Source organism: Amphibalanus amphitrite, unplaced genomic scaffold (genome assembly GCF_019059575.1).
Source record: "Amphibalanus amphitrite isolate SeventyFive unplaced genomic scaffold, NRLGWU_Aamphi_draft 000035F_arrow, whole genome shotgun sequence".
Taxonomy (NCBI): domain Eukaryota; kingdom Metazoa; phylum Arthropoda; class Thecostraca; order Balanomorpha; family Balanidae; genus Amphibalanus; species Amphibalanus amphitrite.
The window spans coordinates 603,116-626,274 of NW_024881531.1; the positions used below are offsets into that span (position 1 = coordinate 603,116).

The 23,159-nt window shown below is 47.6% G+C and overlaps 1 protein-coding gene across 7 annotated transcripts in view; it reads right to left on the reverse strand.

Annotated features, from left to right (window-relative positions):
- The window catches only part of LOC122370934 (kinase D-interacting substrate of 220 kDa-like), a 93,947-nt gene that overhangs the window by 65,648 nt on the left and 5,140 nt on the right, over positions 1-23,159 (reverse strand). For 3 of the 7 annotated variants that reach the window (XM_043346903.1, XM_043346892.1, XM_043346940.1), the window contains exon 1: positions 8,144-8,349. The exons of 1 other annotated variant lie outside the window; for it this stretch is intronic. In XM_043346903.1, the coding sequence (XP_043202838.1) occupies positions 8,144-8,301 (158 nt within the window). In that variant the 5' untranslated portion in view covers positions 8,302-8,349. Of the gene's footprint in view, positions 1-8,143; positions 8,350-13,098; positions 13,379-23,159 lie in introns of those variants that run through there. 3 more of the 7 variants (XM_043346921.1, XM_043346955.1, XM_043346973.1) reach the window with 2 other exon arrangements.

Genomic DNA, 23,159 nt, shown 5'->3' on the forward strand with positions numbered 1-23,159 from the left:
TTTTCGATACACTCAAAATTTTGAATTTTATAGCTATTTTCCCAAAAAAGTCAGTTTTTTGAAAAAATTTCGGCCAAAATCCAAAATTTTCAAAAAACCGAGATAGCCATTTGATAGACAAAGTAGAATTACGTATATCCTTTTTTGTTACGTCTTGATTCCTTTAAAAATAAAGATGTTAGCGGCGTTTGAACTTTTGCCGTTTTTGAGGCGAAAATGGCGAACATGACGTCACTAAAACGTCAATTTCTCAAAAATTGTCCGACGGATTTCGCTAAAATTTTCAGGGAACGTGTCAAATTGATGTAAGAAAAGGTACTGAAAGTTTGGCGGCGCTGCGCGCCGCCGTTTTTGAGATATTGCAAAAATTCGCGAGGGGGGGTAAAATTTACCCCCCCCCCAGCCCCGCGCGGGTTAACCCCCCCCCCCCCCCCCCCCCCCCTGGGAAACTAAGGGAGCAGCCGGTGTCCATGCAATAGGCATAAGAGGATGAGTCAATATCCCTTCTTCCTCCAAGGTTCGATACACATTACACACTACTTTTAAACATTTGATGAGGCATAAGTAAAGAATTTGCATGCATGTCAGCGCGGTAAAAAATGATGGCGGTCTGCTTGAACCCACGTTCTGTGACCAGCCGACTCAAAATTACCACGCAACTTAAATACATAAACATGAAAAGTATTTATTAACCTATAGGTATGTCAAGAAATTATTTTAGTTACTCAAAACATAGTAGTTTTAGAGGAAGTTTAAAGGTAGTGTGCCAGCTTTCCTGGACCATATGGAGTTAATGACCCGGATAAGGAGAACCGGATTTTTAGAATTTATCCATACCTTCAAAACTCATGGAAACGTCTTAAATTCTTCAAATTTTGAGTACCCCAGTGCGAAATTCGCCCCGACGGGTTGTCGGTCGTACCCCAACCACATTTCACACCACTATGAACAATAAATGCACACACTAAAATCGCTATTACCGATAGGCTCATCCAATCAAGTTTCGATAAACCCGTTCATCATCATCTCCTGCGGTTTCGAACACGCCTGTTAGGTGGCTTCTGATGCTCGTCGAGGTCGGAATTTCCAAATACGCTGCTCATGCTTACTTTGTGGTGCGGTGGTGGTGCGTCGGGCCGCACGCTCTGACTTCGGCCAAAAAAATGCGTCAGCTGATCATTGTCATTTCTGCCACTTGCGTGTGGTGAAATGGGGCCATAACTTAAGAGACGGCTGTTTCATATCAATTATTTTTCATAAAATCATATTTCAAACCATAAATTAATGTTCGACAGGCAAATTAAAGAAACAATACCAATACAGGCTTACAGTTTAAGTTCGACATTGTGTTGTCTACGATTAGACAGCTGATAACTCATTCCCGTACGTCGTAACTCTATAATGACCTTTGCTTATTGTCACATGTGCGCCGCATTCGCGATTGCTGCCGACGCCTGTTTGCAGGTCAGCCCACTACAGTTGTTATACATATCGAAAAACCGATAAACTTTTAGGCGAAAAAGGCACTATTCCAGGCCCATTTTTGATCTTTTTGCGATATTAGGTAAAAACAGAAGCTTCTTATCCTAGGAAAAATAAAATGGGAAATCATTGGAAGGTGGCACACTACCTTTAAATTTGTCCCAACTTATCTGCAACACCCTGGATAACACGACAAATCCGCCCAAACACAGCATAGAATACAAAACGGTGCAACCTAGAAGCGCATGTCATGTCGAAGTGCCAGAATTTGATGATTATTACAAATACAAATTATTTGTATTGGTATTGGCAAATACAGCAGCTATTGTTTCTTCAGCTCCTCACAATACAATGGGGAGGTGCGAATGGACCAGTAAATACAGCTTACTATTCCTCATTAGCAAAATGTTGAGCTCATTAGTTCGGTACAAAAGTATATCAGGGAAACCTAGCGCTTTAAGTCTTAAATATGAGATACCGTAAAGAAATATGATTTGTTAAAGGTAGGAAAGCCACGGAAAAGTGATGTGTGATGTGGGGTGTTTGCTGTCAGTTATCATGGACCAGTGTGAATGATGTACCTCGACTTAAGCACGTAAGTGCTTTTGTACTAATTCATACATGCGTCTGGATGTTCAAATACATGCGATGATGATGATGATGATGTAGACTCGGGTAGCTATGGTGTGCCTACCAATTTAATGTTGACACGGAGCTTGCCCATTTCTATCAATTTTACATCGCTTTCATGGCGCATTACGGCTAATGGCGCAATATCGTTCTGTAAAACATAACGGGCTTGTTTTAACTCCATGACACGGATGTTAAAAATACACCAGTCTCCTGTTTTGAGTACCTAAGTTACGTAATAACAGGAAAACGAAAAGGTATTTTACACATGCCGAAAGCTCCAACATCATCGCGCTGACGCAATGAAGAATTAAAAAGTTATAGATGCTTGTTGACAAGAGATCTATGAAGTAAATAATAGAAACCCCGAGGCACATGGAGTGAATGAGAAAGTCGGTGACCCTCGCATTCTCAAAGACCTCAAATGGAGAAAGTCAAGGGGAGGGTCAACGTCCAAATCTGCCACCTCGCTTTTCTATTCATTTTTGAGCTTGTCCCACCAAGCTGAAAAAACGAGTCACCAAAAAAAGTCACCCGAAATGTCCTGGGTCATCACCGGGTTCACCCGGATACAGTGAAAGACGCCCAATCACCCAAGTCGGGCCGCCCAAAATGCGCCGAGTCACGCCTTCCCAGACAACCCGTGGTGTGTGCGCCGTCCACGAGCTGACACCGCAGCCGATAACGAACGGGTTTGGAGGCGGTGACACAGCACACGCCGCTAAAACGACAACACCCGCCGCGCCATGCGACAGCCGCCGCACGAATAATCAACAGTTTTTGTCCGCTCCCACACCCCGGCGACACGGATCCATGTGGTGAGCCAAGTCATATCTAGGGGGTGCACAGCCATTACCATATCGATGAGTGTTTTTCGTCGGGTAAAAACGTGAGCTGATGCTATGGGCGCCTTCAGAGGCCCCACCGAACGGCCAGTCATTGGACACATCGATGTGTCCAACACGGGGGCAAGAGCCGGCTGCCAGCGAGGTTTCACAAGTTCCTGTGAGTCGGCTCTGTAGGAACATGCACCCTTCAGCGCCCCTTCGTCAGCCGAGATCACGTGAGGGACCACGTGGGGCTATGTGGACCTTCTCCGTGCGGGAATCCATCACCTGTTGACACGCTCTGAATCTCAATAGTGTGACGCTGGCACGAAGAGGTCGATGTCTTTTTATTGGCGAACATAAAGATCGACGCGAGAGAAAGGTGCGAAGCAGAAGATAAACCAAACGTGAGCCCAGAGCCATGTCCTCGACTCCTCTCTGTCCGCCGATCGGAAGTCTGGATTTGTTACTGATGCACATTCCTTCCTGTAGCACCTCAAGATCCTACATCAGGTAAAATTCGTGTTAGTACATAATATGAAAATCTAGCAATAAAACTCATGAGAAACATGAAGATCATGAATACACACCATAAAGGTTAGAAATTGAGTTATGTGTGTTGATAGGTAGTAGACTGAATGTTTAGCAGACTGTGTTGCCCTGAGTTGGTGATGAAGTCAAAACCTACCACGCAAGCGATGCAACTCTGATGCGATCGTTGGATATCAGAAAGCATCAAATAACTACGATTACTGAGCGAGAACATTCGCGTCTTGATCAGCTGCGCCACAGGGCGGCATCAAGGAAACGCGGTCACAACAAAAGCGGAGAGCCGGCAACTGGACGACCCACAAGGTCACCTATCGACCCTTTTCCTATGTATTCCGAGCGGCATTATTTCCAACCGGGGCCGTTCAGTTGCTGTCGCGAAAGGTCTTAATGCGTCACTGCTCGCCGATTCGTGGTAATGTTCCCAGCTGAAAACGGCTGACGTGTAAGGAGCACAGCTGTCGGTGACATTGGCTTCTTCGCAGGAGCTCAGGGGACTCACAGAGCACGATATGATCGACCAGAGATGGGCGGCAGACAAGGCGAGGCTCAGCCGGAAAAGATGGAAAGATGACCATTGTTCGTCACACTGGGCGGTGGGAGACAGAGGAAACGAACCGGACAGGATAAAACCACAAGGCCGATCGACCACCCAATAAGCCGTTCGAGCTCCGTATTTAACACGTTTTGCGTATATCTGTCATTTCTAAAGAAATAAGCTATGATTTAAACTAACTCAGCAGGCAGTAAACGTCAACTTTGCGCAATTTCAAACACGCAGTTTGTACCATTTGAGGCTTTCGCACGGGTAAAGTTAAATGCGACTGTCCGTGCTGTTGATTAACAGAAAGCAACAACAGACAAAGAGATCACTATATTCAACAACTATCTTCATTCAAAGTGACGAACACTACGTTCAATGATTCAGGTTTCTTGACGTCATAGATTCTTACAATACTGAAAGGCAATCGCACTTTATCGTGGAACAACCGGGAGCGCATATGGTCAAACCAGCATCATTTTTAACTGAATTGCTTCCGATAGCCAAGTTCATTTAAGGGAAAAGTAAAATAAATCACTTAATACCTAATGATATATCCATTACATTTCGAAAAGATCAATCGTTGCTATAAACTGCAGGAAACTTACGCGACACCTCATTACGTCCAGTGATAAGTTGGACAAAATCAGTCCTATCTCTCACACGCAAACGGTGAAAAGCAGCAAGCGTCGATGTAGGCTCCGAATGTCCATAAAGATGTGAAGCAGAATCAACAGATTGTAATTATCAAACCTCCCGATATCTGGACCCGCAGAACCGTCCCAAAAACAGGCAGGAAACAACACAAACAAAAACAGCTTTGGCATGAAAAACAGCTTTGGCCTGTCCCGTAGCTCAGTTGGTAGAGCATTGGACTCCCGGTAGTGAGAGCCAGGGTTCGAGACGCTCCGGCGCTCGATATTTGAGACTCCTGACGGGGATGGTCTGCGGTTGGTGGGAGCAGCCGCAGCCAGTTGAAGTCAGTTGAGTGGGACAGGCCGTGTCCGGCTTTGAAGGGCACGTTAAACTTTGGCATCTAAATTCTCCCGTTACCAGGAATTGCGCGATCGGACGGTAGGGGTCGGGGTCTACGCAACAAGCTCTGCTTAGCGTGGGCTCCGGCTCTGTCAATCCGTCCATTCAAACATTCGAGCTAAATTTATAAAAAAAAAATGAATGAACCTTGACCGGCAACCTCTCATATTAACCCCTAGTGCAGGATTCGCAATTTATACCGGATTTCCTAGCGTCGGATCATCCAGGAGTAGGTCTCCTGAGCCCTGCCACAGGAACACCGTTAACCGGTCAAAAGTGCGCCGCCGGTGGCGTGGGGACCGCCGTTGTTGTTTATTCCCCTTTCCTCATCAGCTTAATAACTTTTAACGGAAACTTATAAGGAGAAGCGCCGCAGCCTCGCTGCATAAAAATAGTAGCATTGTCGAGCGGGACAAAGTGCATGTTGGGCCAGACGACATGCCCCCAAGGTGGATGCCATCCTCGAAGAAGGAGTCACCGGCCTTCGTTAGCAAAGCGCAGGTCGTCTAATATGGGCGCAGTTTCCTTAGCGATAAACAGCGATAGGCGAAACCCAGCCAAGTAGAACCAGCCTTCTGCGGACAAATTGCAGAAACAAAGACAAGTTTCATGAAGAACGGAAGCTATCTTAGCTAAGCACAAGAGCAAAACGAGTATGGTTAACAGGATCATTGACGAGGTTATCCACATTTTTCACATGTTTCCAGGTTCGCACAGGCGGCGGCGGTCGAGAGAATCCCCGTGCTGACGCAACAACTGGTCTCGCCGCCGACCTCCCGACCTGCCTCAACGTGCCGCCTGGTGACCCCTCAGCGCGCCGCCTGGTGACCCTGCCAGTGACCCTGGCCATGAGAGTGAACTCTGTGTGTGATCTGTGATTCCGGTCACGTTTCGTCCATGACTCCGGACTGTGGGATATTTCGAGTCGAAAGGGGAGGAAGAATGTAGTGCATCAGACGAATTCGTAAGCCGAGCTCCGGGTTTAAAGGGGACTCGATAAAACGAGGCTGGAGTTAACCCATTAATGCCGGAATTTTTATTTTTTGATTCTTAAGTTGCCCTTAACAAATGTTAGCCACACGGGTCCAAGTAAGAAAACTCTGCAAGCTTAAAAAAAATTATTCCATCGGTTCTCAAGTTATAAGCATGGGTCATAAATGACCCAACCGGCATTAGTATAGTCACAAATAAGGAGTTATCACGAAAACCGATTTAGCTAGATACCTTATTGTGTAATGTGTATGCTGTATAGCGGTCTCAGCCAAACAATATTAAGAGGCACTGCATTGCAATGCTTTGCAACGTCAAATTGGCGAGGCCGTTGGTGCCGGTGGCAGGCCTGTGGTGCCCCTGTTAGGCCTCTGGTGCTCCTGACACTGTCAGGGGCACCATAGGCCTGAGAGGCCTGTGGTGTCCCTGGGCCCTGACAAGCCTGAGGTACCCCTGACAGGCTTGTGGAGCCCCTGACAGGCCTGCAGTGCCATTGCTAGGCCTGTGGTGCCCCTGGAGGCCTGCGGTGCCCCTGCTAGGCCGCTGGTGCCCCTGGGTCCTGGCAGGACTGTGGTGCCCCTGACAAGCCCGAAGTGCTTCCGACAGGCCCGTGGAGCCCTTACAGGCCCAAGGTGCCCGTGCGAGGCTGGTGGTGCCCCTGTGAGGTCGATGGTGCCCCTGGCAGGTTCCTGGTGCCCCTGGCAGGTCTGTGGTGCCCCCTGGCAGACCTGTGGTGCTCTTGCTAAGCCGATGGTGCTCCTGCAGGCCTGTGGTGCCCCTAACAAGCCTGTGGTACTCCTGACAGGCCCGTGGTGCCCCTCGGCCGGCCGAGTCGCCGGCCCGCCCCGCGTCACGGCCCCGCACGACCGGTCCGCTCATGATATCCCAACATCGCAGCACTAGGCCTGTGGTGCCCCTGTCAGGCCTGTGGTGCCCCTGTCAGGCCTGTGGTGCCCCTGATAGGTCGGTGGTGCCCCCGGGCCCCAAGGGAGGTCATGAGTGACCCATATGACCCCCCTCCTTTGGATCCGCCACTGGGATCTGATCACAACCCCCAGAAATAAGTAATCGTATAATCATCAGTTGTTTCCCTTGTATTCAACATACGAGAAAATTGACAACACTATTGCCGGCTGGGTCATTTATGACCCAATGATATTTATCGAGGAAAAAAAGTTATCCGATGGCGACAAGAAGGGCAAAAATATACATCGTGCCTTTTTCAGACAAGTTTAAATGCCAGGTGGACGATCATTCAACAGATAGTAAGGTGCAAACATAATATAATATTACTTTTTGGGGCGGCGCGCCATTGCCAGTGACCGGCGACTGTGCAGTCCCGTCGTCTTTGGCTCCAGAAACTTCAGTGGACGAGCTCACACAAATTTTATGCGGCTCCGACGCTCGCCACTGAACCCACAAATCCAACAAAACACACGCACAAGTTCCTCAAAGTGCCACTTGCCTTCATTGAGAAAAATCATTAAGGTTTTGCTTTTGGGTCATATATGACCCAAGCGGCATTAATGGGTTAAATTGAAAAACAAAAGTTCCAAATTCCAACATATTAATTTGGAACTTTTAATTACTAGCATAAGCATTAAGCAGTGCTTTTCCTGTCCCAGCTTTTCCATGTCAAATAGCAGTTTTCCGAAGTGAACGCTGGGAAGGCCAAACGATGACGCCATTGACACCTTCGCCACCAGTTTACCTTACACCTTCCATGGCAGCTGAAGCCAGCCCTCTGTATGTCTTTATCAAACGTCTCCCGACTGGACTTAAAGCTACCTCGGACGTTCACCTGACCTTGAAGCAACACAGAAGTTCTACCCTGTCTGATCAGCGGTAGGATTTGTGACCATAACTTGACCTAACCAGCGGCAGGACCAGCGGCACCTGACCAGCGAGACTGCTCTTTCGGACGCAGCAAGAGTCCCGCCTCATCTTAGACGAAACACTATCATATATCTCATCATGCAGACCCAGCTAAACACGGTCTGCATTCTAACCCAGCAAGACCCGATCATCAGCTATAACCAACCACGCCGTGAACTCGATCCAAGTACGACCTGATGTTCAGCAAACCCACCGTCTGAGGAGCCATCGCCGCTCGCCCTGTGAGGAGCCCGAGTCACTGCCGTCCTGGTCGCCTCCCGTGGAGCCGGAGCGCCGCTGCTGGCCGAGCAGGGACAGCGGCGCAGCCCGCTCGGCGCCGATGGCACGCACCACGCCCGGGTCCAGCACCATGTCGTCCAGCGGAGCGGACACAGCGCGCGCCCAGGTCCGACGCGCCGCGTCGCTGCCGAGCCACTGTACTGGCGGCGGCGGAGGCGGCGGCGGCGCCTTCCTCCTGGCCGTGCGTCGCCGCCGCCCGGAGCCGGTGAGGAGCCGTTCCATGGCGCGCCTCCGGCCAGTTCCGGGAACGTCCGGAACGCAGGGACTTCCCCCCGGACCCACACCCAGCAACAAAAACAGAAACAACGCCCCCGCGCCGCGCTCCACCGGCCGGAGCGGCTCGATGATCGACATACGGCAGAAATCAGATCAGGATCAAAGCTGTGCGTCAGTCGACGATGCGTGGGCGACGCTCAGAGCCAATAGATGTCCATACCGCCCGACGTTCCTCCGTCGAAAAGGAATTGTAATGAAGCAAAAAGACTCCGTCGGCGGTAGTAATTGGTGTCGGATTGAAACATTCGCCGGCCTATCAGACATCATCAACGCACTGTTGTGCCGGACCTGTTCTTTATCTCTAACACGAGGAGCCGTTACATCACAAGGCGCGCGCGCACGGCGTGCCCACGTGGCTATTGGTGGGCCGGGTGACCCACCTCGGCCACAAGAAGTGCTAATGGCGGCCGTAAATACTGCCGCGGGCCATTGGGATGGTTGGTGCGCCCGGCCTCACTTCTTCTGGCTGTGGAGAGCCGGCAGCCCGGGGCGCGGCGGTACGGTCGCCGACCTGAGAGAGGGTGGTCACTGGTCAACGGTCCAAGGTTTCTTCAGTCTGATAGCCGAGGCAGTCTGAACCACATACCTAGTTGGACCACATTTCATAGAAAAAGACCGAGATGTGCCTGTAAATGGCCTATGTTCGGACACAAATAGGAAATAATAGACATTGTCCCGTTCAGTCTTCCATCTAATGGTGCGTGGAGAATTCGCAAGAGCAAAGACATCCGTATTCTGAAGTTTTTGGCACTTACCACATGACCGTTATAAAAAGCTCCTTTGCCGAAAAAAAAAGAAACAAACAGCAAGATATAAACACAAAGCAGAGCTTCTGTCTGGTTTATCACCGGTTGCAGCTCTGGAACTTTTAGCTTGTCGGCGACAGTGGCGACAAAGCAGGTGATGAAGGGCGGTATACTTAGCAGCCGAGCTCAGACACTTGAAAGTTTGAAAATGCCTCAGATCATCCGGATCAATGACCTGGAGTGACCTCATCCGGTACCCAGTTTGCTTCAAGGGTTCACACGAACACCGGCGCTCGACCGGGACGGGTTGTGGTCTCGGCTGAGACTGGAGCGACACATATTCCAGATGGCTGGCATGCAAACGCCATCACACTCCACAAATCAGACTAGTCATTTATGACCTGCCTTGAACTACTATTTGAAGAACGTCTACTGAACTTCCATGGCTGAAAGGGTTTAGTAGCAATAAGCATTAGGCCAAATGCATGGACATGGCCGAGAGGAGTGGAACAAGCAATTTAGCCCGAAACCACATTGTTTTCGGGTGAATATAAGATAGGTACAAAGTCGACAATTGGGGAAGACTCCGGTCAAATTATCGAGACACCATCTTTCGAACGCTTGCGAAAAGGAAGTCGGCAACGATGTCTCAGCGTTGGCTTCCAACAAGCCCGGAACCGTGTGTAGATCGCTGCGAAGGTAAAACCCTGTTAAGCCCATGTGCTGTAGCGCACCTGACAGATTCCGTCGGCTTACAAGTTGATAACTTGAACTTACACCCAGTTCACAAGAAACAACTTGCATGCTGTCGGAAGCGAGACGCTTATAAGTTGTGTCCGGCTTAACTGACTTGGGTAGACAATTTAACTACGAAATGTAGGTGGCAATCCCGGCATTTCCCTTCGATATTGGTTATTCACCAAACACCCTTTACACCTTTACTTTCAACAATAATACCGGATTTGGAAAATGATGTCAATTGCGATGATAATACTTTCGGACATTACAGCTCCAAACCGTACGAATTCAATCCGTAGAATTGAGACACTCACAGCGGATACATTACCATTGGTAAGTATTAACAAATCAGAACACCTAGAACTGAGCGGCCCAGTTTTATAAAGACCCGAAAATGCCTTCAGTCCGATGTCCGTCCCAAGTTTGTCCGTCCCGTAGCTCAGCTGGAAGATCGTTGGACTCCCGGTAGTGAGAGCCCAGGTTCGAGTCAATCCGGCGCTTGATATTATGAGGCTCCTGACGGGACGGATAACCCGTTGCTTGCGGTTGGTGAAGCATCCGCAATCAGTTGTGCTCAGCCGAGAGGGACGGACCGTAGAGGGACAGGCTTTGACAGGCACGCTAAACGTTGACATTGGAATTCTCCCGTTACCCGGAATTGCGCGATCGGACGGTAGGGATCGGGGTCTACGCAACAAGCTCTGCTTAACGTGGGCCTCGGCTCTGTCAATCCGTCCATTCATACATTCGAGCTATCAGCTACCTATTATTTTTTATCTAGCACCGTCCACTGTACCACCAGTATAACGCCTTTTGGGGCGACTAACGGAGCGAGCGAGAGGGTGGGCCTTGCACGTGCGAAATTGCGAGGGGGTACCTCCAACTGACTTGTACACGGCACCCTACTAACCGGTCTCTAGCGATGTGCCAAATTTGAGCACAATCGGCCCAGCCGTTCTCGAGATCTGGAAGCGGCACCCTGCGCGTGCGCACGTGCAAAATGGGTCCCGACTGACTTCTGCATGGCACCCTACTAACCGGTCCCTAACTGTGTACCAAATTTGAGCGCAATCGGTCGAGCCGTTCTCGAGATCTGGAAACGACCCCTGCACGTGTGCACGTGCAGCAGCACCCCAACTCTGGCACATGGATATGCAGTGCCTAGTGGGTGTCTACCTACATGCCAACTTTCAGCGCAATCGGCCAAGTAGTTACCGAGATATTGCAACAATTACAAAACTGACACCTCTTCGTTTTGCACGTGGCACGTGCATAAGGGGTCACCCACATGCATCGGGAATAGTCCAATACTCGGTAGAAGGAATGAAACTACCCTACAAAATTTACCGCATGTAAATCGGTCAAGTGGTTGCTGAGATATAAGCCTCGCAAAAGCGTCCGCACGGCCGGCCGGCCGGCCGCTCATACTCAGAAATTTCCGTTAATCTAAGGAAAGACTACGCTCGCTTCGCTCGCTCCGTAAAAACAGGTCCCCGCGTGAAAGCGTGGTCTCTTGGTCTCAGATATCGTTCCAACATGGAAGAAACAGATACACAAAAATGTAATTAAGATAATAGGCGACCGACAGACAAGCTTTACGTCAGCCATTTGAAAGCATTGAGCTAAGTGACATGGTGGAGACGATGTAACAATGACACTTTATCATGATTTATGACACCCATATCAGTGTTAGAAGTGTTGTAGTAAACAAAGGTGTTGTGAGCTTATGTGCGCTGATACCTTGTGAAAGTCGCATAGATAATTATTTCGTTTTTGATATGCACCCACAACCGCTGCCTTTATCTATTTTGTATTACAATTTACAAAGCTCTGTAGTGTGCAATGTTTATGTCCATTGCCCATCTATCCTTATGGATGTAATGCTGCCAAGTCATTGGCATTGATCACTTCTCCCTCGTATATTTGGTACCTGATTTTTCAATAAAATTCCCAGACATTTTCAGAATCCTAATTTAACACAATCCACTGAATAGGTTGGCAAAAGACAAACAGAATAAACATATTCAGCCAACAAGAGCCATAAGTTAAGTTACTATTTTTAACACCTATCACAGATGGTAGATTGATGTCACTAAATGCATAGCCCCAGAACGCTACCAGGTGATTATCACAAGAAACAGGCCAGTACATATGAGTACCATCACAGACTGACCACATAAAAGATTAACATTTTTATCTTTTATATTTGCTCAGTTGAAGATCAATTGATTCTATGAAAAGCATGAATAATTAATCAATACCTCTATCAGATATTAGAGGCAAGATGTCAGTGCATTCCCTAACCCAAACAAGGATCAGACTAAAGTAGCTTGTTTCCATTTCCATGTAACTATCAAATGAAAGTGAACATCATCTGCATTAATATGATATCCATCAAGAGAAAAGGACAAGAATTCATTTGTACTCTTGGCTAAAGGAATGCTCATCAGTAACAACAATCATCACAAAGTTAATCAAGTCAAATTAATAGTTGCGAGATAATTTGCTGCACAATGGTGCTGCGATGATACAACACCTAACCAGGCCACAGCAAGCTCAGTATGGAAATGTAAAATAAATGCTAGATTTTTTACCAGAATATTGATAAAATATCATAACTTTATCCTACAAATAAGCATCAGAATTGTGCCTAGCCTAAAACTTGCATCAGCTTTTACATTTTTTAACAACAGTCAGCTAAGATCGACTTCGAGCCGTAAGTTTTTTATACAAGGAGCAATGAAATTGTTATGACCATGGGACACACACCTAAATACAATCAAGCAGGTCATTATTTCAATAACACAATTCTAATACCAAGTATAGGAAAGGGAGCAATAATATACTGAACACACGTTCCAGCCGTACACCTCCAAGGTTACTGCAATTTAGCAATGCCTTATCATGAACGGCAAAATGTGGAAAATTTTCACAATGAACTAGCACTAAAAATAAAACCTTGAAGTTGAGATTTTTAGGCTGGAAATATACATTTAAATAAAACATACTGGTTAGAAAGCTGAATAGAACAGCAACTATAGTACATTAACTGTGTAACTTACACAGAAAACGGATAAACCACACATACAGCAGTAAACACTGCACCCACCTTTATTTGAAGATGTTTTGCACATGAAAATATTCTCAGTTCAAGTTGCAGTGGAATTTGTGATCTGGGATGTGAAGTCAGAAGACTATAGGTTTCCAGCAATATCTCATTGACAAGTCCACATCAACAGGAGTACGTGCATGAACAGACTTATAAGAAGTAGCTCTGCCTATCATATCGCAAAAATAGATTGCACACGCACAAACAACATATCCTATCCCACTATATCACGGAACGATCATACACAAAGCTGACCACTCATTCGCCACTGTTGTACTGCTGCGCCACGAGCGTCGAGGTCGCGCAAATATGCGCGCGCAGGTTCGATGATTTGGTAGCGCTACCAAATCCTAAAAACCTTCACCGCTACGAATAACGCGCTCGTTCAACACGATACTCTCAGGACTGCGTGGTTTGTGCGGTGCGGTAACGTAGCTAACCCGCGCACCGACGGGGGGGCGGATATCCGCCCCCCCCTGAGGTTTTTCGCGAATAGCGGGAAAACCGCGGCGCGTAGCGCCGCGAAATTTGGTACGACTATTCCCTCATCAATTTTACACATGGTGTGCAATTTTGAACCTCCTACCCTACCTTTTGAGGTCAGGTCACCAGGTCACTTTGAATGACCCAACCTCAAGTCACTTTTTTGCAACTTTGTCACCGTGCCAGAGCTACAGTAGATGTCGGAGACCTTTGAAAGTCGCAGGATATTATTAGGTCATTAGTAGCTACAATTTGTATATCTCGGAATTTTGATATCGGTGACCTAAGGTCAGGTCAATTTCGCGACCTCCCCATTATAAGTCAATGGGGGAAAAATCAACTCCCTGTTTTTACCACTAAAACGGGTCGGAATGGCCCCATATACCATACATGACTTCATATACGATCAACCTTCACTACCTTGAGGTCTGTTTTGCTGTTGGGCAGCTGTGAGGTCATGTGACGTCATCAAAGGTCACCAAAGGTTTTTGGCCAATAACTCCGTACAGGAACAAGATACAGCCGCGCGGATGGTCTCATTGTGTTCAGCTCGTCAAGACGCATCGAATGATATACATGATGATTTCGAGGTCACGTGACCTGAGGTCAACCTTTGACCTTGACCTTTCGAGGTCAACATATATATCATTCGATGTGGATTGACGAGAGGATCACGATGATGCCCTTAGTTTGTTCCTATCTTGACTAATTCGAAAGTTATTCGAGAAAAACTCTCTCCATATCTACTGCGCCGCCATTTTGACTTTTTCGACCCCTGTGACGTCATCTTTGATCTGACCTGAAAATGACCTTTGTAAAAATTGTAGATCTTGACCGTGCGTATCCGATGCCGTTTACCGCTTGTCGCTATCTTGCTTCGTTCTCGAGATCTCAGGGGGGCGGTCATCCGCCCCCCCCCCCGTCGGTGCGAAGTTGGCGCAGACCCCCGTCGGTGCGCGGGCTAAGGAGGAGGGGCCAGCATTAGATTGAATGGAGCCAGTTGAAGATGCTTCATGCTGAAGTGTGAGAAACGTTAGGGCCAGAACCGAGCACGAAACGGTACTAACGGTAGCCTTGTGTTGAATCTATCGAGCTTATCGACCCGATGAGGGCGCTCGTATACGAGGGCGCTCGTATACTGCCAATGAGGGAGCCGGGGGGGATAGGAAAAACATAGGCGGAACGGGGGGGGGGGCACCGGAGCACCGCGACCCCTTGATTTTGCAATTTTAACATTAGCCCTATGGGCGTTGCATGGAAATTGGGATCAAAAGTCGGCAGTGCCCCCCCCCCTTAACTCGCACCCTGCTGGGAGGGGATGTTTGAACACACACACACACCCTCCCCTGTGGTTTTTCGCGAATATACCAAAAACGTCGGCGCGGAGCGCCGCCGTTTTTGGAACACCTTATCATACATCAATTCTACACATGTTGTGAAAATTTCAGACCAAGGTCATGCAAGGTCAGGTCACCAGGTCACTTGAAGTGACCTCACCTCATAAAAACTTTCAATGTCTGCCATAGCTACACCGAGTGACCGATTGCTTTAAAACTTTCAGCGGTTGCTAAGAGCAATAACATGTACAAAATGTATATCTCAGAATTTTGATATCGATGACCTAAGGTCAGGTCAATTTTGCGACCTCCCCATTATCAGTCAATGGGAGAAAATTGAAATGGGCCTCTTTTGGACGAACGACATTATAAACACTCCCAAACAGTGAATTACAAGTCATTCAGACACACTGAACATGAAAATGGTGTCCGTGACCACTGTTTATGCCGCCGAGGTCATCTCTCAGGTAACGAATGGTATCTAACAGTTTTTTTTCGCAAATAACTTTTGATAGAGGCATATTAGAGCGATGAAAACGCCTTAGATGTGCTCAGCTCGACGATACGGATCGACTGATATGCAACATGACCCTTCTGTATTCTGTATTCTGTATTTATTAGATCGCCAACGGGCCCATCGCCCTTTTACTGACGAAGTCAGTTACACACAAGCAATACACAAGATGACAGTACCTACATAAGAGTAAACGTAAGAAAATGTGATAAATACGGTAAATTTATAATCGGCAGGAGTATATAGTTATTGAGTACAAGATAAAATCACAAGAACAATAGACATAAAATCGGTTCATAAGAAAGAACTATGACTAAGGAGTAAGAGGTCACACTATGACTAATAAGTAAGAAGTCACGTGATCATGACCTGACCCTTTCAGGTCAGGTCATGACCTTGACTTGAGGTCAAAGTTTTAAGTTGACCTTTCAAGGTCAAGTTATAGTTCATTCGATGCGTCTTGAAGAGAGGAACACGATGCCGGTAAAAGTAAGCTCGTGCAAGGCTCGGGTCAAAAGTTATTGCAGAAAAACTGCTTCCAAAAAAAATCGGCTATTTTTGCAGTTTTTGCCCCCTGCAGGCAAAACCGTTGACGTTAGGTCAAATCTGAGAGAATTATTCAGAAAGGGCGTTAAAAGGGCTATCGAATGCGCTTTTCCGCAGCGCTGTAGCTCTATTGATTCCCGAGTTATGCGTTGGCTTCTTGGAAATTGTCGACATAGGACCTGGAAATCGGCGAAATTTTGCCTTCAATGACTTTTGGTGACCTGACCTTTGACCTGACCAAAAAAGTGACAGAAGTGATTCCGTCATTATTTTTGACGCTCTTTCGAACGCCGCCTTCCCCGTATCGCTACGTGGCCCAGGAGCCGAGTTAGAAGGGGGGTGTTCAAACACCCCCCCCCCCCCCAGCAGGGCGTGGAAATACAGGACCCCCAGCCGGGCGCGGGTTAACCCTCGCCGGCACAGGGGGAGGGGGGTTGATGTTGTTGTTGCAACAGTTGATGCACCCCCCTAAGGTTTTTCGCGAATAACTCGCGTAAAAAGCGGCCGATTGCGACGACACTTTCAGTACCCTCGCATTGATCAATTTTACACCTACCCTGAAAATTTCATGACCCTGACCCCAATGACCTTTGACCTGTGACCTCTTTTCCGTGACCATGTTTGGCCGAAATCGCGATTCGACGTATGTCGGCTCGCATTAGCCGCGCGTTTGCAAGCTTTTCGTGGTTTCAAACGTTCAAACATGTGCTTTGATGTTGCTCCCATGCATTAGGGTGGGAGTCAAGGTCACCTGAAGGTCAGGTCAGGTCATTGACCTTTGGTGACCTTGGTTCACTTTTTCGAGTTTTACATGTTTCTAGGCTAGTTTTTGGAGCTGAATTCGAATTTAGCAACCATTTGAACATTTACGAAGTAGTTTTGGTGCCTTCGTAACATGTTACGAAGCTGTCAGAGGCGGTTGACACGTATTACGAATACCCGTCACGACCCCTACCGGTTGACCTGACCTGACCCGACCTGGTTTAAACGCTTAACGACATCATCTGTGATCAAAACTAACACGATATTCGTGATCAGCACCCCGGAAAACCCCTTAGCAGCCACGCTTTACGACTTTCTAACAGGCCCTGATATTCCCGATTTTTACCTGACCTGGAAGGTCAACCGATGACCTTGTACCTTAAAATTGGATATCATTGACTTCCTCTCGTGACGGGCAACACGCTCGGTTTTTTTTCCGCAAAGCTCTAGCTCCATCAGGGGCCAAACGCGAGGGGGATCGTACCCCCCCCCCCTTGTGCCGTCGAAGGACTCAAAATGGCCTGTGCCGGCGAGGATTAATTGAAGGTGTTCCGCCGCTACTGAGTGTCGCCTCCGGGCTGGTTGACGGCTATCTTTTTTATAATAATCAATGGTCTGTCTTGCCCTCTGATGCTTCTATTCTATGTATTATCAGGATACACAGATCTTTTGCTCCCCTGATGATACACAGATCACGTCTCCCCTGTTTTCATCTGGGCGGTCACATTTATCTACCGAAGAGCCCCCCACCTCCCCCTTATGATATATACCGCCCCAGAAACTGCACAGTTAATGCCTGATGAATGAGGAATGCCGTTGTCTTTGAGCATGTTTGATTCGGTTCAGATTCAATCCAACCATACCAGTCGGCAGTCTGTTCTGGAGGTACTGGAAGAAGAAAAAATTGTATAGGATTTTATGCATGCTAAGACGACGCCTGAATACTTAATCAGCAAAATCATAATGAATCAAAATCGTATAAAATCAGCCCAAAACGCCAAAACAGGTCACTTTCTACACTAACAATGGAAAACGAAACAAAGAGGTATACGCAAACATTATAGGTGCTCTAAAGGGTCAACGAACACCCGAACAACTTCAAATCCCGTCACCGACGCAGCGCGCACTGTTTGGAACTAGGTAACCCAGTGATTTAGTGGCCAGCCTACCTGCGGAAGGCGTACACATTGAGGAAGGAGGTCCTCCTGGCCCGCACGCCGGCGAAGGTGCCATAGCTGAGGGGGAGGCGTGGCGGTCCGGACACACACGCGCTGAGCCCGCTCCTCCTGGACGGCATCGCTGTCAGAACTGAGTGTCGCCGACGGCGGCGGATCGCCCGCGGGGCTCAGAGCCGTCCGTCTTCCACCTTCCAGACTCCCAGAGCGGTGGGACCGCAGAGGCGCCGCCAGGCTCAGGGAGGATAGCACTTGTAGAAAAAACGACCAGCGATTTGGAAAATTGGTAGTGGTAGCTTTGTTATTGCTTGTTCAATTTACCCGCTTTCATATTTTTGAATAGGTAAATCAGCGCACCTGATGTCTCAATTGATTAATTCTGTCTCCGCCTCTGGCCATCAGCCTACTGTCCTCTCATGGTGGACAGATCACAGTGACACAATGACCCTGGCCGTGCCCCACATTGGCAAGGGCAGCGGAACAGTCGGTGCGCCAGACCTGACTCCAGCTCCTGTCTGTTTACTTCGGAACGTGTGCTTCCGTCCGGCCCGTCCGGATGAGCCATAAATGGGCGATCGAATAGCGAAATAGCCAGCGGGATAGGCAATAGGCATCCACACTAACGGTTGGTAGCAAAGATAAGCTTGCATTTTTTAAAGTAATGCTTATAACTCGTAAAAAGTATGCTTGGTGGGCTCTATGGTACTCATAGTTTCGTCGCGATCCATTGCTTTTACGCGGGTTATTTGTGAAAACCCGAGAGACCCGTTCGCCCTCTCTGCCCCGTTATAAGTGCAAGGGCTAAATGTAATAACTGTTGATTCTAAACGCTATTAGGCAAAACCTCAATATATGTTGGTAACTAGCTACAGATTGCGTAATCGTTCCTACAGGGTGTTTCACAATAAATGTTACTTTTGAATAGCTTAAATGAAGATCTTACTTGTTCGTAAGCGCGTAAATTTTATATGCATTTTGCTGCAAATTTGTTGCGGTTTTTAGTCCTTACATTTTTTTTTTACAAACCGTCAACGGTTCCATCTGTATGGACGTGCAATGCCAACACCGTCAAAACGGGTCAATTCGCCGTGTACAGATGATGAGGCGGTATGGGTGGTCAATGGTCATGCATTACGGCGCTTTGCGGAGTCTGACTGCAGTGCGACGGAGTTTCGGTAGCCATTTTAAAAGGAGGAAGGATATTCCGTCAAAAATGTCTTTCAAACGGGTGGTAGAAAGGTTCCAGAAGACTGGAAACACGAGACCAGCCCCGCCTCCTGGCCGGACGGCGATCCCAGAAAATCTGGTTGAAAAAGTCAGACGGAAGGGTGGCATAGTGGATAACCCGTGAAGGGTGCTGAACTGAAAGTTATATGTTCATCAGTCCTACTGTTCTGCTGTCTCATGTGGTAATACTAATGAGCCATATGTAATACATGTCACTGAAACATCGTCGTTTGAAAAGCAACATTCATTGTGAAGGACCCTGAAGCTTAACAGCGAATTGAACCGTTTTGATGGCGTGGACATTGCACGTACATAAAGAATGCACTTGATGATTCGTCATAGTTTTTGTAAGGATAAAAAACCCGAAAGAATTTGCAACAAAATGAATATAGAATTTATGGGCATACGAATAGTTGAGGTCATTTTAAAAGCTTATCAAAAGTAACATTTATTGTGAAACACCCTGTAGTTGCGGATTTGGCGTCGGTATCCGACCATTCATCTGCGCGTCTATTGACGTCCAACATCCGAGCCATCCGGAGGTGTGTCAAAGCGCCGCGTGATTAGTGGGACCACGGTATATGGAGTGGGGCCCGGCTGGCCCAGCTCCAGCTCAAAAGCCCGCCAAGGGTCCTGCACGTCGCGCCAAAAATAATCAACGGGCAGTGACGGTGGTATACGTTGCTGGAATATGACTGCAACGGTTAAAATTGAGAAAACTGCTGGGCTGATCGGCTGAGATAAAGCAAACGTGGAAATTCAATGAAGGCGCCCAATCACGGCCACAGGTTGAGAAAAAATCATCGGTTAATTGATTAATGATTATGGTTTCTTTGATAGCGCACGGCCGAGGTTGCTTTGATGCCTCAAGGCTCAATGTACATAGATATATCGATAAATTAGCTTGTGCGAGTGCAAATATCATTCTATGTAAATATAGACGATATTTGTGGCATATCGGTATCTTATCCTCATATTTCACCCCTCCCATAAAATAAGGCACAGACACATCTCGACAAATCAATCTGACTTAGGGTATGCTACACCAAGGTCGTCATAGGCCATAGATCAATTGGTCCAATTCATTATTTATCCACATTCACCTATATGTTCATATCTACCTTGGCGATGGTTTAATGTGGATAATAAATTCACTCGCAAGTCATACAATGCGACTATTATTTTTTAAGATGCATGAGGCACGCATTTACATTCCATTACAAATTTCGAGACCCTATGTGCATATTTTTTTAGACGATGGTTGATAGTGGAGGCAATCTTTGCAAAAAACTGTAGTTTGTTATCTAAACTTATCACCTGAAAACCACGTGAAAATTATAGCTGCAGCTATGGCTAAACGAGGTTGCGCTCACCATACCTACCTATGTAAATGCTGGAGCGGCTTATGAAACGGCGGTGCCACCCTATTCAAATGGAACGCTTAGACTTCAGTCCATAACGACCATTAGTCCATTCGGTGTGGCTAATTAGATGAGTTAGGCTTAACGAAATGAGCCAATCATTCACGGCTAGCGTAGTCAGATCCATAACGACCAGAGCTGATGGACATACGACCTCCGCTCCCTCTCCCATATTGCATAATATTGCTGTGCTAGGCACCACTCTAAAGCTTCTCCAATCTCCATCAAGCCAAGATGCTGTTCTAACTTCTATTCCATTTATGTATTTGCCTCACTGTCTGCCAATATGATATAGGTAAGTAAGTATTCACCCGTCCTGTCCATGCTGTAGCATCGAATGACATGGCTGTCACCTGACATCCAGCGTATTGATCTAAGCCGCATTGATCTAACGCTTTTCGAGGAAAGCGATGCCCCAATGGCTTTCGCCTGGCACTTCTGTCTCCGATTACTGTTTATCCCGGATCCAGTATTGATCATTTACCTCTCTCGTTACAAGTCAACTCCAATGGGCTAAATAAACGGTCGCACCTCGCTGTCGCTTTTAAATGGCATAAAGCGATGTGAAACTACACACGACACTTTGATTGAGATTGATTGAGCCAAACGGCATCTTTTAATGGAAAAGGTGACGGAAGATCTGGTAATTTCTTGGAACATAATTTGATATTTTGCTCAATTCCTGGTTTTTGTTCACGTTTTCCTGATAGTTGAAAGGCAGGTGTTTTCTGAACAAGACATTTCGTAGAACGCTGGTACCGTCGGAACACAGCTCGTAATGAAGCGGCTGCAATGGAACATACATTAAAGGGACAGTATCATCGAAAAAAAATCAATGTATGGAGCTGATTTTTTTTTTACTAGCATTTCTTATTTTTCTGAATCAGAAAAACATAGTTTGAGGACCGAACTCGGTGAAAAATATTTTTTCATGAGCGAGTCATTTTCATGAGCGAACCACCACTACAAGCATGGCCGCCACTTTGGAAGCCTGCGAAATTACTACAGAACTGGCGCAGATAATACATTATTGACGCTACGCTTACGCGGCCGCTCTTCTGATTGAGTTGTCGTTGAGATCGAGACTGATCAGATGACGTCATACATATACGTCATACATTGGAGGGAGATTGTGATTCAAGCTGGAGGAATTCCTTTGTTGAGCCGCTAGAATCCGAAGGAAACAGCGGAAATTGCCTACGACTATTTAATGAATTTAACGGTGATGAATAAGTGCGAAAAACGTTTTGGCTTTATGAAATTTGATGAAATGACCAGGGTAAAAGTTTTATTACTGGCGGTCAATTCAAAACGGCGCAAACACTTAAACAGTGAAGATAGTGAAGCACGATTCAAAGTGTAGTACACCTTTCGTACTTTGAGCGGCGATAGCGGGATAACGGTGTGGAGCTTCGAGGATCGGTCTTCAGTTCCTGGACCAGAAAGGTGGGGCCTATGGAATGACAAATTTCATCAAAATGGTGATACTGTCCCTTTAATAAACATCTGGGCTCTTAACTGTGGCTGCATCGAGGAAAATACCGCGAATACCATAAAGCTAATTTTGTTACACGAATTAGAATTCAACCAGCGATTTTACTTTCATAATTTTTTGTTTTAAAAATGAAAAAATAAAACATGATAAAAATGAATGCGTTTCGATTAAGTGAATACCTATTTGTTCATCAGTTCCAAATCGAGGCACAGAGTGCCACCTAAATACTCGTGGCGATTATGATGGTTCATAACGTAATATATGTTATTGATCAACTACCCTTGGTGGTCATGTGGTGATGATGGACACCTCACCTACCCGTGGTGCTTGTGGTGGTGTAGGACACCTCACCTACCCGTGGTGATTGTGATGTAGAACACCTCGCCTACCCGTGGTGATTGTGGTGTAGGACACCTCGCCTATCCGTGGTGGTGGTTGGTGTAGGACTCTTCTACCCGTGGTTGTGGCTGGTGTAGGACTCTCCAGTCTCCACCTACCCGTGATGGTTGTGGTGCATGTGGGAGTGCAGCCACTGGTTGAAGCTGCGCCTCCTCGGCATCCCCGCCGCTCCGCCTCGCTCCATGTCGTGCAGCTGGGAGGCCGAGGCGCGCCGCAGGATGGTCGGCACAGCCAGCAGAGGCCGCTGCAGGCCGTGCAGCAGGCCGTCCTCGGACCCCGGCCGGCCGGCCGTGGACGCCTTCCGCGCAGCCGAGCCGGTGGGGATGTCACTGGCCGGCCGCCGCAGCCGCGGACTGACCGAGTCCGGCACGGTGATGTTCTCCTTGGAGCCGGGCTTCGAGCCTGCCCTGGAGCTGGGTTTTGAGCCCGCTCTGGAGCCGGCCGCAGAGCCGGGTATCGAGCCGGGCAGGGTGTGGGCTCGGGCCCGTGGCACCGGGTCAGTCGCTGCTGCTTGGAGGCCAGAGGCCGCTGCACCGTCCACACAACTACTAGCATTTCCTCCACTGGTGCCACTAACTCCTCTCCCACCGCTGCCACCACTGCCACCGGTAGCAACTCCACCACTACCATCTCCATCACCAGTGCTAACTGAGCCTGAGGTGCCACCTGCTGAGCCTCTGTCCTCACTGCTCGCACTCGGGG